The 13,365-nt window shown below is 36.3% G+C and overlaps 2 protein-coding genes across 10 annotated transcripts in view; both read right to left on the bottom strand.

Annotated features, from left to right (window-relative positions):
- The window catches only part of mrps6 (mitochondrial ribosomal protein S6), a 91,455-nt gene that overhangs the window by 76,419 nt on the left and 1,671 nt on the right, over window positions 1-13,365 (bottom strand). Inside the window, exon 1 of one of the 3 annotated variants that reach the window (XM_087992567.1) lies at window positions 9,140-9,276. The exons of the other annotated variants lie outside the window; for them this stretch is intronic. Within the exon in view, the coding sequence (XP_087848693.1) occupies window positions 9,140-9,166 (27 nt within the window). The 5' untranslated portion in view covers window positions 9,167-9,276. Of the gene's footprint in view, window positions 1-9,139; window positions 9,277-13,365 lie in introns of those variants that run through there. 3 annotated transcript variants of the gene reach the window in all.
- LOC148148508 (sodium/myo-inositol cotransporter-like) lies at window positions 1,830-13,331 on the bottom strand. 7 transcript variants are annotated; one of them, XM_087992561.1, is made up of 3 exons: window positions 10,153-13,331; window positions 8,138-8,263; window positions 1,830-6,841 (listed from the first exon to the last, which is right to left on the bottom strand). In XM_087992561.1, exon 3 carries the CDS (start codon window positions 5,827-5,829, stop codon window positions 3,709-3,711), a length of 2,121 nt encoding a protein of 706 aa, XP_087848687.1. In that variant the 5' UTR covers window positions 5,830-6,841; window positions 8,138-8,263; window positions 10,153-13,331; the 3' UTR covers window positions 1,830-3,708. The 7 variants fall into 7 exon arrangements, with proteins under 7 accessions (XP_087848687.1, XP_087848685.1, XP_087848683.1 ...); XM_087992559.1 differs by having other exon boundaries at window positions 1,830-8,263; window positions 10,153-10,192; window positions 10,772-13,331; XM_087992557.1 differs by having other exon boundaries at window positions 1,830-8,277.

Genomic DNA, 13,365 nt, shown 5'->3' with positions numbered 1-13,365 from the left:
CTGAAGAAGGGCTTATGCCCGAAACGTCGATTCTTCTGCTCCTCGGATGCTGCCTGGCCTGCTGCGCTTTTCCAGCACCACACTTTGACTTCAGTAAGGTGCTCGACAAAGTTCCCCACAGGAGACTGGTTAGTAAAGTTAGATCCCAGGCAATACAGGGAGAACTAGCCATTTAGATACAGAACTGGCTCGAAAGTAGAAGACAGAGGGTTGTTTTTCAAAATGGAGGCCTGTGACCAGTGGAATGCCACTAGGATCAGTGCTGGGTCCACTACTTTTCCTCATTTATATAAATGATTTGGAAATGAACATTGGAGCTATAGTTAGTAAGTTTGCAGATGACACCAAAATTGGAGGTGTAGTGAACAGTGAAGGTTACCTCAGATTACAATGGGATCTCGATCAGATGGGCCAATGGGCTGAGGAGTGGCAGATGGAGTTTAATTTAGATAAATGGGAGGTGCTGCATTTTGGGAAAGCAAATCTTAGCAGGACTTATACACTTCATGGTAAGGTCCTGGGAGTGTTGCTGAACAAAGACCTTGGAGTGCAGGTTCATAGCTCCTTGAACATACAGTCAACAGGTAGATAGGATTGTGAAGGCGGCGTTTGGTACATTTTCCTTTATTGGTCAGAGTACGGAGTACAGGACATTGGTTAGGCCACTTTGGAATACTGTGCGCAATTAGGGTCTCCTTCCTTTTGGAAGAATGTGGTAAAACTTGAAAGGATACAGACAACATTTACAAGGATGTTGTCAGGGTAGGAGAGTTTGTGCTATAGGGAGTGGTGGAATAGGCTGGGGCTGTTTCCCCTGGAACATCGGAGGCTGAGGGGTGACCTTGTCGAGGTTTATAAAATCATGAGGGGCTTGGATAGGGTAAAGAGACAAGGGTGGGGGAGTCAGAACTAGTGGACATGTGTTTAGGGTAAAAGGGGAAAGATATATTTTTTAAAAAAAGGAGACCGAAGGGACAATTATTTCACGCAGAGGGGGGTGTAGGTGTGGAATGGGGTGCCAGAGGATGTGGTGAAGGCTGATACAATTGCAACATTTAAAAGGCATCTGAATGGGTATATGAATAGGAAGGCTTTGAAGGGATATGGGCCAGATGCTGGCAGGTGGGACTAGATTGGGGTGGGATATCTGGTTGGCATGGACGAATTGGATTGAAGGGTCTGTTTCAGTGCTCTATAAAAGTGTATTAACTAACGTAACATCCATTCTACTAAACAGTGAAAAGCATGACGACTTGTTTAAATAAACTGATTCTTCACTTTGAAAATGTAGTATTACAGGTACAGTAAAAATGTACAAGATGTTCATGCGTCACAAAATCATATCAGGCTCTATACATAAAGTTCCAGAGCTGTGCATTCCTCTCCGAAAAATTACATAGGCCACATATAAAAAAAAACAATTTACATACAATGCTCAAGGAAAAATACTTCATTTGTAGACTTTGTCTCTGCATTTATTAAGCATTTCCCAAGTTAAAACTTGGAATTAAGAGCATCTGTCTTGAAATGTTAAACCATTCTGCAACTGAGTTAAAAGTTAGTTCTTGGGTGAGCACTTTTTTGTTTCCATTTATATGTTTAAACTTTTGCAATTGGTCAACAGCACGTAAAGAAAAGCGAAGTAGATCAAGATGATCACTTGCAGTGGGTTCCTTTCCCAACTGAGAGTGCTGGTAGTTTGGATTTGAATATGTAATTAGGAAACTAGACACTAACTCACATCAATGGAGGAATGTCATGCTACATGAAAGAGAGCTTGGCACAAATTTTTTTCATACAGACATAAAATCAGTTTGTCTACATACAAATTATTGTTCACTCCTCATGACTGTTTTATTTAAAGAATTTCTTACAAATACCTGCACTTGTGTTTTGATGCAATATAAACAGCTCATTCAAAAGAATACAAAAATCAAACTTTAGAATAAAATTGTAATTTTAAAAGCAAAATGACTGAGGAGAAAATAAGCACACACACAAACCAAAAAGCAAGTGTGGTGGGAGAAAAACAGCTCTACAAGGATATTGGAATGGTAAAGAAGCAGCTAACATTTTTCAAAAAAAACTTAGGCATCTTATTAGTTCAGGGTTAGTACAGAGAATACTGACACCTAAAATTAACTTGGGAACATGTACGTGTCCGATTCCCCTCCATCCAATCATTATGCTTTACAAATTTTTAAAATTTCATGAGTACAAATATAGAATGGGGCTGGGGAAGGGGTTAAGAGCCAATTATGTTAACATAACAGTTTAATTATCACACCAACCCTACTTGCTCCACATAAGCTAAAAGAATTTAATTGCCGCAATGCATATAGTTATCACTGAATACAACCAAAAGCAGACACTTACCTAATAAAGAAACAATATTTATTTGATTTAGGCCAAAACAGGACTAACTTTACGAGGGTTAACAAGCTGATCATAACTATTACACATTAGCAAAACTTTTCATAATTTAAAATGTTAAGACTATGATCCTTGTGTTGGCCTACATGCTCAATGATATCTCAATGAATTTCTTGGAGTGCAGAAATTATAACAAATTGATTTAACATATACAAACATGTACAGCACAATTATATACTGGAAAAACAGGTATCCATCCGCTAAATACAAAGTAATTGGCTCAACCTCCCTGCCCATTCCAGGAAATTCCTGATCCTATTGTGCAAGATGATGTTCAACACAACTCAACTCCCACAGGGTGGATTAGAGATGTGAAGAAAAAAAAACCTATTCCAAGACCACTGCTGCACACCTTTTGCCTGCTAACTCTGTGAAAGAGATCTGGAAGGAGGTCACCATCATCCAAAGACTACTGGGCAGCAAGTGTGGGAATAGGTGAATTGAGGATGGCAATAATTATGAGGGAAAATAGTTAGGAGTGCAAAATTGAAGTGCTCTTACTTCTTATAAAATATTAAGTGTAGTAATTAATTCAGTCCATTCAACTATTTTTGGGGCAAAAATATTTAAGTGCTCAGACATTTATAAGCATTTTATGATCAACAGATTAAAATTTCCCTTCTCCCATTTACACATTTGATGATGTATTTGGGCAGAAAAATAACTTTAAAATAAATATTTCATAGAATTTTTTTTAATAAAATCAATTGTAGCTTATTGTTCACAGAATAATTGCCAGAAAAGAAACAAAGTCATCTACTACATAAAAATATTTAGTGACAAATTGTAAACCCCAAAATTAAGTTGACCACGTACTTAATTCCAAAGGTTACAATATTTATTTTTCAGCCACGGATTCACACACTTAGCATAGTTTACTGGTCAGGAGACACTCTGATTACCCATAAGATACCAGTGAGCATCAATCGTGGACGGAGATATATTGAACCATAAAGTGACTTCATAACTGAATTTAATCTTGGTCCTCTTCAGAAACTCACATACACATTCCCAACAGCAGCTGCTAAACACCAGAGCCAGAACTACAATGTAGTTTGCCCCACCTTAATATAAGGCACTTTGGCTAATTTTATCATATATGTTCTGCATCACGAGATCAGACTGGGCAGAGTGAAATGGACTTTTAGCTAACCTCTCTCCCTCACCATTTTTACCATAACTTTATAAATAAGTTATCTACCTGTGCCAAAAAAAGGAAATTTAAAAGAAAATACTTCAAAAACAAAAAAAATTACTTAAATTTTCAGGCTGATTTTACAAAGAGAAATAAAGGTACATGGATATGCCACAAGATAATACAAATAGAAGTCCAATATTTAACAATACTTTAATCTTCTGACTTTCTTGTAGCATTTGTATGCAAATCATTTCATCTTCTACAGAAACTCTTGCAACTGGATTCTTCACATCATAATTTTTTAGTCCACAAAGGCAGTCAAAAAATTTCCACAATTTGTTTCTTTCCAGTTCTGGTTCCTCTTTGGTTTCTGGGTCCACAACAACCGTTTGTCCATTTGTGTAATGATCATTCACTGTTTGTCCCTCTGAGATGACCGGCGAATTCAAAGATTTGGAATCATCGCTTTCGGGTGTTAAAAGAACTAATTCGATTCCATCGGTGTCCTTTTTATGAGCACTTGTGGTATGGCCATTGCATTCAGTTATAGTTTGATCTGTTAATTTATCACATTCTTCTTTTTGAGAGCTTTTTATAGTGTCCAAGTCTTTTAATGCCCAGAACATGGTACTAGAAGTAAATGTCCTGGGAAGAGCAGGGGTCAGCAGACTTACTACAATGGCTGTAATGACAGTGGTCCAAAACAGAAAAGTTGACACGTACATGTAGTGAATATTTCTGATAAAACTTGGTCTGGTATCAACTTGGTCACAGTCTGGTGCTTGATAAATAAAAGCAAGAATCAAGCGTATAATTCCCAAAATGGATCCAACCAACCCTCCATAGAAAGCGCCCTTCTCATTGCAGCGCTTCCAGAAAATACCAAGGAGGAAGAGGGCTGCAACTGGTGGAGTGAGATAGTTTGCAACCTCTTGAATGTAAAGATACATTTGGCCTCCCTGCATCTCTACAATTACAGGAACCCAGGCAATGCTTACAGCTACCATGAAGACAACAAACAGACGACCTACTATCATCAGTTCACGAGAGCTGGCAGCCTTTCGAAGATGTTTGTAAATATCCAGGGTAAATATGGTGCTGGCACTATTGAATATAGAATCCAAATCACTCATTAATGCTGCTATCATGACTGACATCATTAGGCCACGAAGGCCTGCGGGCAAGATTCCCAATACTAGTCGTGGATAGGCAATGTTTGAGCAACCTGCTCTGCTACCACATACTTGCATACAATGCTCTGGATTAATGCAAATAATCTCATCAGTAAAGAGAACTCTGGAAATCATACCAGGTACGACTATGATAAACATGGGCAAGAGTTTCAGAAAACCAGCCATTAGGGTAGCTCCTTTGGCATGAGCTATGTTCTTTGCTGCCAAGACACGCTGCACAATGACTTGATCAGCACACCAATACCAAGCTGAGACTGGCGTTTGACCAAACAGGAAGCCAGGCCAAGGAATATCCTCATCAGTCGGCTCACGTAACATCTTGAGAGCATCATCTTTTGGGTGAATGCGGCAAGTGTTTGTAGAACTTAGGTTGAAGGAGGCTAGAACCGTTGTAACATTTGGTGAGGCCAACATGTATCTCTGTTTCAATTCCTCAAAGCCTCCCACCTTGACCATTCCAACAACCATCAATGTTAAAGCTCCACCAATCATAAGAATTGCTTGTAGGGCATCTGTGTAGATGACGGCCACAAGTCCGCCTGTAACAGTTAACACTGCAGTCAACCCAATCAAGATGATGATAGAGAGATATAGGTCCCAGCCGAGTGAGGCCCGGATAAACAATGCACCAGCGTACAGGTCAACAGAAAGCTTTGTGAAAACATACAATGTCAAAAACAATAAAGCAAAATAGACTTTTATTCTGTTACCACCGTAACGTTTTGAAAGGTATTGTGGCATGGTGAACACACCAGACCTGATGTAGACAGGGATGAAAACCCAACCTAGTAACTGTAAAAGCAACACTGCATTGAACTCCCAAGCTCCTACTGCAAATCCACTGGCAGCTCCAGATCCTGCTAACCCAATAAAGTGTTCACTGCCAATATTGCTCACAAACAACGAAGCACCTATTGCTATCCAGGTCATGGTGCGTCCTGCAAGAAAGTATCCACTCACAGTACTTCTGTTGGACTTCCACATTGCAAAAAAACCAATGCACAATACAAGGACAAAATAAAGTGCTACAACAGCTAGATCAGCTGGTTCCATAAAGCCAAACATTTTTATAAAATGTTTGAGATTCAATTAACAGAATAAGATATCCAATGACCAGGCACGTTAAGATTGCTAATGAAGTAGGGAAAAAAAAACTGTATGGAGTGATAAATATTTGTCCTTTGGTTTGCTGCCTTGGTTGAAACTGTAGGATTCCAGTTGTCAGGTACTGGGATGCCAAATACTATTTATCTTGTTTACTTCACTTCTGACTATTTCTCATGCTCTTTTTAGTAGCATTCCTCAAGACCGTCACAGCTTAATTTGTTGGTGTTGAATTTCTTAGCTGTTGCTGACAGGTCTAGTAAGGCCTAGAGTTACACTCCTGCAAGACAGCAAAGACAAAAGACAAAAGAGGATATTAGAATTGCACTTTTTAAATCAACTTCAATTCTGAAAAAAAAACATGATGCAAATTTTCTCAATCGCTAAAAATTAATATATGCTAGTGAGCATGTCATAAGATCAGATTTCTATTATAATAAGAAAAAGGCAGAAGAGGTGACTGCAGAATTGTGATCAATATTACTGATCACAAACTCCATCAACTCCATAAGCCAACCTTGCACATGAATCAGGGGATGTGAGGGCAAGCATTCTCAATGGCATAATTAAAGTGAGATCAGATAGAAAAAAATCAAAAGAAATGGAAGTACATAGATGGCAATTTGAAGGTATATTATTTTTATACGAAACAAACTAAGTGGTACCAATCCCATACTCACAAGTACCACAAACCTGGGCTATGAAAGCTCCAATATAATTAGTTTGTTTTGGGAAAACGTTAAAGGCATTTTCAGCAAACCATTGGCTCCTGAAGCATGCTCTTTAAATGCAACAAATTTGATCCATACAATTCCTCAACACCAAATTCAGATGAACTTACCATGTGGATTTAGTGGAAAGTTGTAGAGATTGACATGCATGGAGCAATCATGTGAAGCAGTCCATAATCAATGCATAGGAAAAAAAAAGTCAAACCATTCAAAAAGATAGTTTGATGCCAGACGTTTGAAAACTAACAAGATAAGTCAGAAAGTGTAACATTAAAAAAAAAGTCCTTCTTTATAATAAAAAAAGAAAGTTTCATTGGTGGCAGGTGGATACATACCACTAAACAAATTTTAAAAGATCTTATGAACACAATAATTGCTGAAACTGCTCAAAACAGAAAGAAAAATATATGGTACTGGACAAATATATGTGGGGGAAATTAAGTAATTAATCTGTTTTGCCTCTCTAAAAGACCATGGATTTTCAGCCCATAATAATTCTGGAGCATTTCAGGAAGTAAAGATTTTTTAAAAAACACACAAAAAGTTAGAAGCTTATATTTAGCATTGTAAGGCCTTTCACAAGCATTAAACGTTTAAATACTCAGTATCTTGATAAAAATAATTGAAAGCCATGTACAGCTGACATCTGTGACACCAGATAATACTTAAATTTAGGCTGACTCTGCAAAACAAAGTTTAACACACAAGTCAAAAATATGGTAAGTGGCTGTATCTTAAAACTGAAAACAAGGTTACAAATAAAAGAGTCAAGTAGAAATCTGAAGAAAAAAAGTGGGAAAAGATGTCACCCTGATCAATGTATTTATAACACGGTAGTAGAGAGGCAAAAAAAAAGGAAGCTCATTGATTGCTAACAGGGAAATGGAATGGAAATTTGTACTGTGATGCAACAGTCAACATTTAATCCCCGAGCTGCAATAAATTAGCCAAGATAATAAATTATCCAACAGTTTGGGTACTACAGTTAACCTCAATGTCCTTGACCTTTGGTAGGGTGCAGAAGAAAAACAATGAACCAGAATTCCAATTCCTGATAATCATTATTTTATGATCCCAAGTTAAAAAAAAATTATGTGGAAGTTCAATAGGAGGCAAGATGAAGTCAGCAATTGATTCAGCAGAGATGACACCCTAGATAGCAATCAGAAAACAGTTGGTTGCCTCCCTGCCCCCACCTTGACAACATGGAGGCCAACTGTAGTGCATCACCCTCACCCGAAATAAAAAGAGCTGACTCAGAGACCAACGATCTGGGAACTGTACAGTTCAGAACATCTTGAATTCACCAAGTCAAGAATCAACTCTATAATCTTAATATGATGTAGCCAATTACAAATAGGATGATTATATGAATTAAGGTTGCTTCAAAATATTTTAAAGAGGTAATAAAAAAATGTTGTGGTAATTATATAGTAGATACTTAGATGTAAAAACCTCAACATTTCAAAGTGCATTTGTAATAAAAGTTTACTATAACTGAATGTACTAGTAAATGGTTAGAAGATATATCTACTCACGTATGCAGAAAGGAGAAACCACGGGTTTTCCAAAAGATTTGCACTTGAGGTTCACGTGAAGCACATGAATGGTGCAGGTATCCTAAGCTTACAGCTGCACTGTAAGTACCATTGACAGCAATGCACCTTTAACAGAAGTGCTGGAGTAATTGCATTCAAAAGGCTAAATGATCCAATACTACCATCAAATCTAGCGAACATATCATAGCTCTATTTTATAGTTTTCTACATAGTTATAGTCACACCCTTATAGTTAAAGGATAGAACCATGCATTAAATTGTAATTTACACACCAAATTTCAGAATTTCTCCCTAATCACTATTTACATTTGTTTCCTTAAAATATATTGCTATCAGTACTTTGGAACGTTAGTTCAAAATTTTCAAACTGTAGCCAATCTCGGCTCTGAGAACATCGCTGTATAAGATTATTTCTTTTTTCAAAATGGCTATATGGTTGGCAATAAATCATTCCCCTACCATACATCTCCAGTTCATAGTTATGGAGTGTATACAAACATTATGACATTCTGCTATTGCACTGTACATTTTATTGCACATGTTTCCAGCAATTTATATTGCTAATTCTTTAATACAAGACACATGAATAATAATTGTGCATTAAATTCCAATAGTACATCAACAACATCTGCACAAAACTGGCAAAATTTTAAAACATTCAGATTTGATACTAGAAAGTTTGTTTCATCCTCCACTGTTTATCAAACTTTTTAGGGTCCTTTGCACATTCCTCAACACCAAAAAAATGCTGTCTATATTTTGCAATTCGAATAATAGTGAGGCTTAGCACTCACCAGCATAAAAAGGAGTAACGCAGACAGCCACTTCCATATCCACATGTGCAAGTTGCTTAATAACAACGTAGGTAACTGGGCTACCTTTTTTCTAGACTGTTAGCAAGTCTGCTTTTCCTGGCTTTTCTACAATGATACAATGGTATCTGGCCAAGGGATTCATCATTCAAAAAGTTGTGGTACTTACCCAGTATAGATAACATTTTCCATTCATGTGCAATTGTTTTTAAAAGAAGATGTGGAGTCTCATTCCGTGAGATTTTCTTAAAAACTCCAAAATTAGGTAAAAGTTTGTTTTCACTTTTTCTTTCTGTCCCGTCACCTCTTTTTCAATTTCATCTTTCTTTTTAAGAAAGTTTACTGGAGTGCGGAGATCAATTTTGGGCACCACTTTAAGAGGAGCACAAGAGCTTTGAAGAGTGTGAAGAGATTTGCTGGAATGGCACCCAAGATACAGAAATACAATTACGTAGAGAAACAGGGATTATTGTCCTTAGAGAACAGACAGATAAACAGACTTGAACGGGTCTTTAAAATTAAAATAATTATTGGGGGAGAAAAGATTTCCACTGGTAAAAGGGTCAGTAACCAGAAGAAACAGACTTATAAAAAGTGAGAAAAGAATGAGAAGGTCAAAGAACTACTATGAAAATTAAAATTAGAGTACACATTGAGGAAGGATGGTAGAAGCAGCAATGTGCAAAAGGAAGTTGGATCAGCATTCGAATAAAAATAAAGATCGTATGATCATAAAGAGCAATGAAATGAGATGAACAAAGACGGACAAAATAAGCTGAATGGCAACCTTCTCTTGTACAGACACTTTGATATGTCTGAGGTAGCTGGATTGAACCCAGACCTTTTGACCAAGATGATACCACTGTACCACAAAAGTTACCCCCCCCCCCCACTCCTGATGCGATGTTATAATCTCAGACAGAGTACACAACTGCTCAGAAATAACTTAAATTTCTTCCATCTATTTCAATGAAACAGTAGAGACTTTTCTCAGTCCTTCAAAAGTGCTTTCGTAGAATTATTTTCAATAGTTTGCTTTTACTTTATTATTTGGCTTCTCCATCTTTACCAAACTAAACAGAAGATTTAATATAATCCAAAAAGTCATCCTAAGAACTATGGTGCCCGTATTAAACATCTCACTTTTCCCATAAATCAAAATTTGTTGAAAGACTCAAATACCTTGGTCAGAAAAGGAAATTCTTGCACATGCTCGGGCAGCCTATGAGAAAAAAGCTCATTATCAGAATAGGTGCTAATTTCTTAACTTAATATTTCTAGTTGGTCAATGGATGGTGACTTATCATTTCAATGATTACTTAAAAATTCCAAATATACAATTTAAATATTCTAATTTATCTCTACATTCTTCTTAAATTTAAACCAAAGGTCCATTGTACGCATTCTGGACTTTACCAGTTCCAAAGGCTTCCAAATCTATTAGATACTTTACAACTTCTTCCCATCACTACAACTTTTATCCACCCAATTCCACCCTTTTTTACAGCCATCTCACCTATAAAATCTGTTTCCTTTAAATAACTATGGAATTTGATTGACCGGTTTCCTACTTTGACCGTATCACAAAATATCAGCTTTGTTCCTAAGTATTGGTTTCTCAATTTTAAAAAGCTGACTGCCAAATAATTAAAAACTAAAATTTTTTAGAAAACTTGAGAACTATTTTCCCAGCTTGAAATCCCCACTGTCTGGAAATGTTATACTTTAACAATTATATTCTATCACATTCTAGGAAATGCAGTTAAACTGCACACAGTTGCAGTGTGCCAAGCTCACCTACCTGCAGTACTGCAGCAGATATTGCAGACAGAATGTCAACACTTATGCAATAAAGCAATAGCCAAGTTAAAGTTCCATAAGTATTTTGTCCTCTCATAAATAATCCCTTGCCAGGCAGGTCTTCCTGATAACTCAAAATTAATTAGTAAGCCCAATTCCTTGCCCATTCAAACTATGACAACACTTTAGCAATAACTGTCTATATCTTTCATAATTACCAGAACCCACTGCTCTACTGACGTGGAAGTCAGAAAACACTAATACAACTAGGAAGCAAACAAGAATGAATGACGAACCAGTACCGTAGTAGAAGTTAAAAAAAGTCATCTCACATATGCCAGGAAATATTTAGTTAATCTTTAATAATGTTCCTAAGCTAATAGCGATTTTGCAAAAATACATATCCAGTCTCAATGGATTTATTTCTACGGCTCTAGGTGAGTGTTACTCACGCTAGTGAAGATAGATAATAAAGAAAGCCACAAGAAATACTGTTGGAGAACATAGAAGATAACAAGCAAAATATTCAATGACAGTACCTTATAGTTAACCATAACATATCTTTATACTACAAATGTAGCATAGAGCTCATCCTACATACTACAAAAGCTTTTACATTTATTAGGTTCTACAAAATGCTCTCCAGTTCTATAAAACCTAAACCAACAGAAATACAGTTACTAGAGAACAGAATTATAATTGAAATTGAAATTATATGTGCCATTTTTAATTCTGACCAGGTTGTGTTCTTCCAGATTCTCATTACTTGTGAAAACAAATAGCATTATTGTTCTGTTCAAATTAGAAATAATTTTGTGTTTGTTATGAGAAGTTAATGAAAGCAGCAATTTATTAATTACGTGAATGTTTTAATTGAACTATTGCTTTTAGTAATTCCCAAGTTTCAATGCAGTTTTTAAGCCTTGGAAATTAAAGAAACAGGTTCTCAACTTATTGGATCTCTCTTTGAACTACTTACAAGATTACATTATAAAATTGGGGGCTTGTCACCATATTCAGCAAGATGGAATGCATAGGCTGGACAGGTATCCAGAGAATTATTCATATCAAATTCTCATGCATTGTGACAGACAAACCAGTAAACACACCTCCCATCCCATTCCAAGAATTCTAGTTTTGACTCCAACCCAGCTCTCAACTTTATTGTGCATTGGAATTTTCAGCACTTGTTAACAGTCTTACTAAAAATAAAACTTACTGATATCAAATCTAATTTCCTATACTAAAAAGGAGGGATCACAGTTGGAAGCAAGAGTACAAAACAAAAGCGAGAATATATCTTAAAATGATGAGAATCAAGGAATTGTAGGTGGCCAGAGTTTTAGGAGTCCAAGGACCACAAACCATAAAAAGCCAGTACATGTATAGGAAAAGTAAAAGGGAGTTTGCCTGGACCTCATGGTGATTAGAGGACAGTGGTAAAGAAGTTATTATTTGGCTTTATAATGCTTTCAGCAGTACTCCAGTAAATACAGGAGCTTAGTTGGTTAAAAAAACAAGAGCATGTTGCATTAACTTGGTACATATTCACTTGTATTGAAGACTGAGGGACAAACAACACATTTTAAAATATGTTAAAAGGATTTAATAGAGGATTACGTTTCTCCACATACATCCAAACTGAGGGAGAATAGCAAGGAAGTGATCTTTAAATTGAGTTGGGTGTTCAAGAACAAAAATTAGAAAAAATCTACTACCACCTTGGGACAAACACAGTTTTAAGATTAGCAGGCAGATTTTTTGTTAGATGAAATATTGTGAAAAGATGGTTAAATGGAACTGAAGCGCAGATCAGCCCAAGTTAAGAGCAATATTTTTGCTTAGTTTTAAAATTAATTTCTGAAGCTCAATATCTTAACTGGAATAATACATATTTACTGTGCAGGAGACTTGGCTGAGTGGAAAACAGATGCACCAAAAATGTTCTCTCGTGAATGTGGTAGTTATTTTAAAAAAAAACTGTAATCCCTCCAGTCCAGAAATGTACTGCTCAGAAACCAGTTATGTTCAGCATCCACATCATTTTAGTACACTACTGCAGTAACAGAACATTGAAGATTTAACATCTATATAGAAAATATTTCTATAATTACTTTATAATGTTTCAGGTAGTTATATCTAGTGTTTGCTGATTCACACACGATTAACTTCGTTCAGCAACCCTGCCAACCATTTTGTAGTGTAAATTTCTGTATTTGTTCGAAATTTGATAATCTTTCATATGCCCCGATGATAGCAAGACAAAAAGCTTCAACCACATGACTTCTTTTCAGTGATATTCTATAATCCAGAAAATTCCAAAACCTAGAAATAAACTGGTCCCAAGTATTCTGAACTGGGGAGGTTACTGTACATTAAAATGCAAACAGTGAACCTTGAGATAACAGATCTACTTATTTCCTATTCAAATATGTTAACATAAAAGGAATATAATATTAAGTAGCTTTCTTTTCCGACTAGATTTAATGCAACAATAATAACTTACAGCCCACATTAAAGATCAGAATAAACCGTTTTAAAAACTTGCCAAATAATGCAGCACTCACCTGTTCAAAGATTGCAAGTAAAGGAGAG

This window comes from Chiloscyllium plagiosum, unplaced genomic scaffold (genome assembly GCF_037043375.1).
Source record: "Chiloscyllium plagiosum isolate Xiang-an unplaced genomic scaffold, Cpla_swu_hap1 HiC_scaffold_12, whole genome shotgun sequence".
Classification (NCBI taxonomy): domain Eukaryota; kingdom Metazoa; phylum Chordata; class Chondrichthyes; order Orectolobiformes; family Hemiscylliidae; genus Chiloscyllium; species Chiloscyllium plagiosum.
The sequence above is the reverse complement of the archived record's forward strand: the minus strand, read 5'-3'. Positions and strand labels throughout refer to the sequence as shown.

Excerpts from the sequence above, each read along its gene's own strand:
- LOC148148508 (XM_087992557.1), bottom strand. The coding sequence starts at position 5,829 with ATGTTTGGCTTTATGGAACCAGCTGATCTAGCTGTTGTAGCACTTTAT.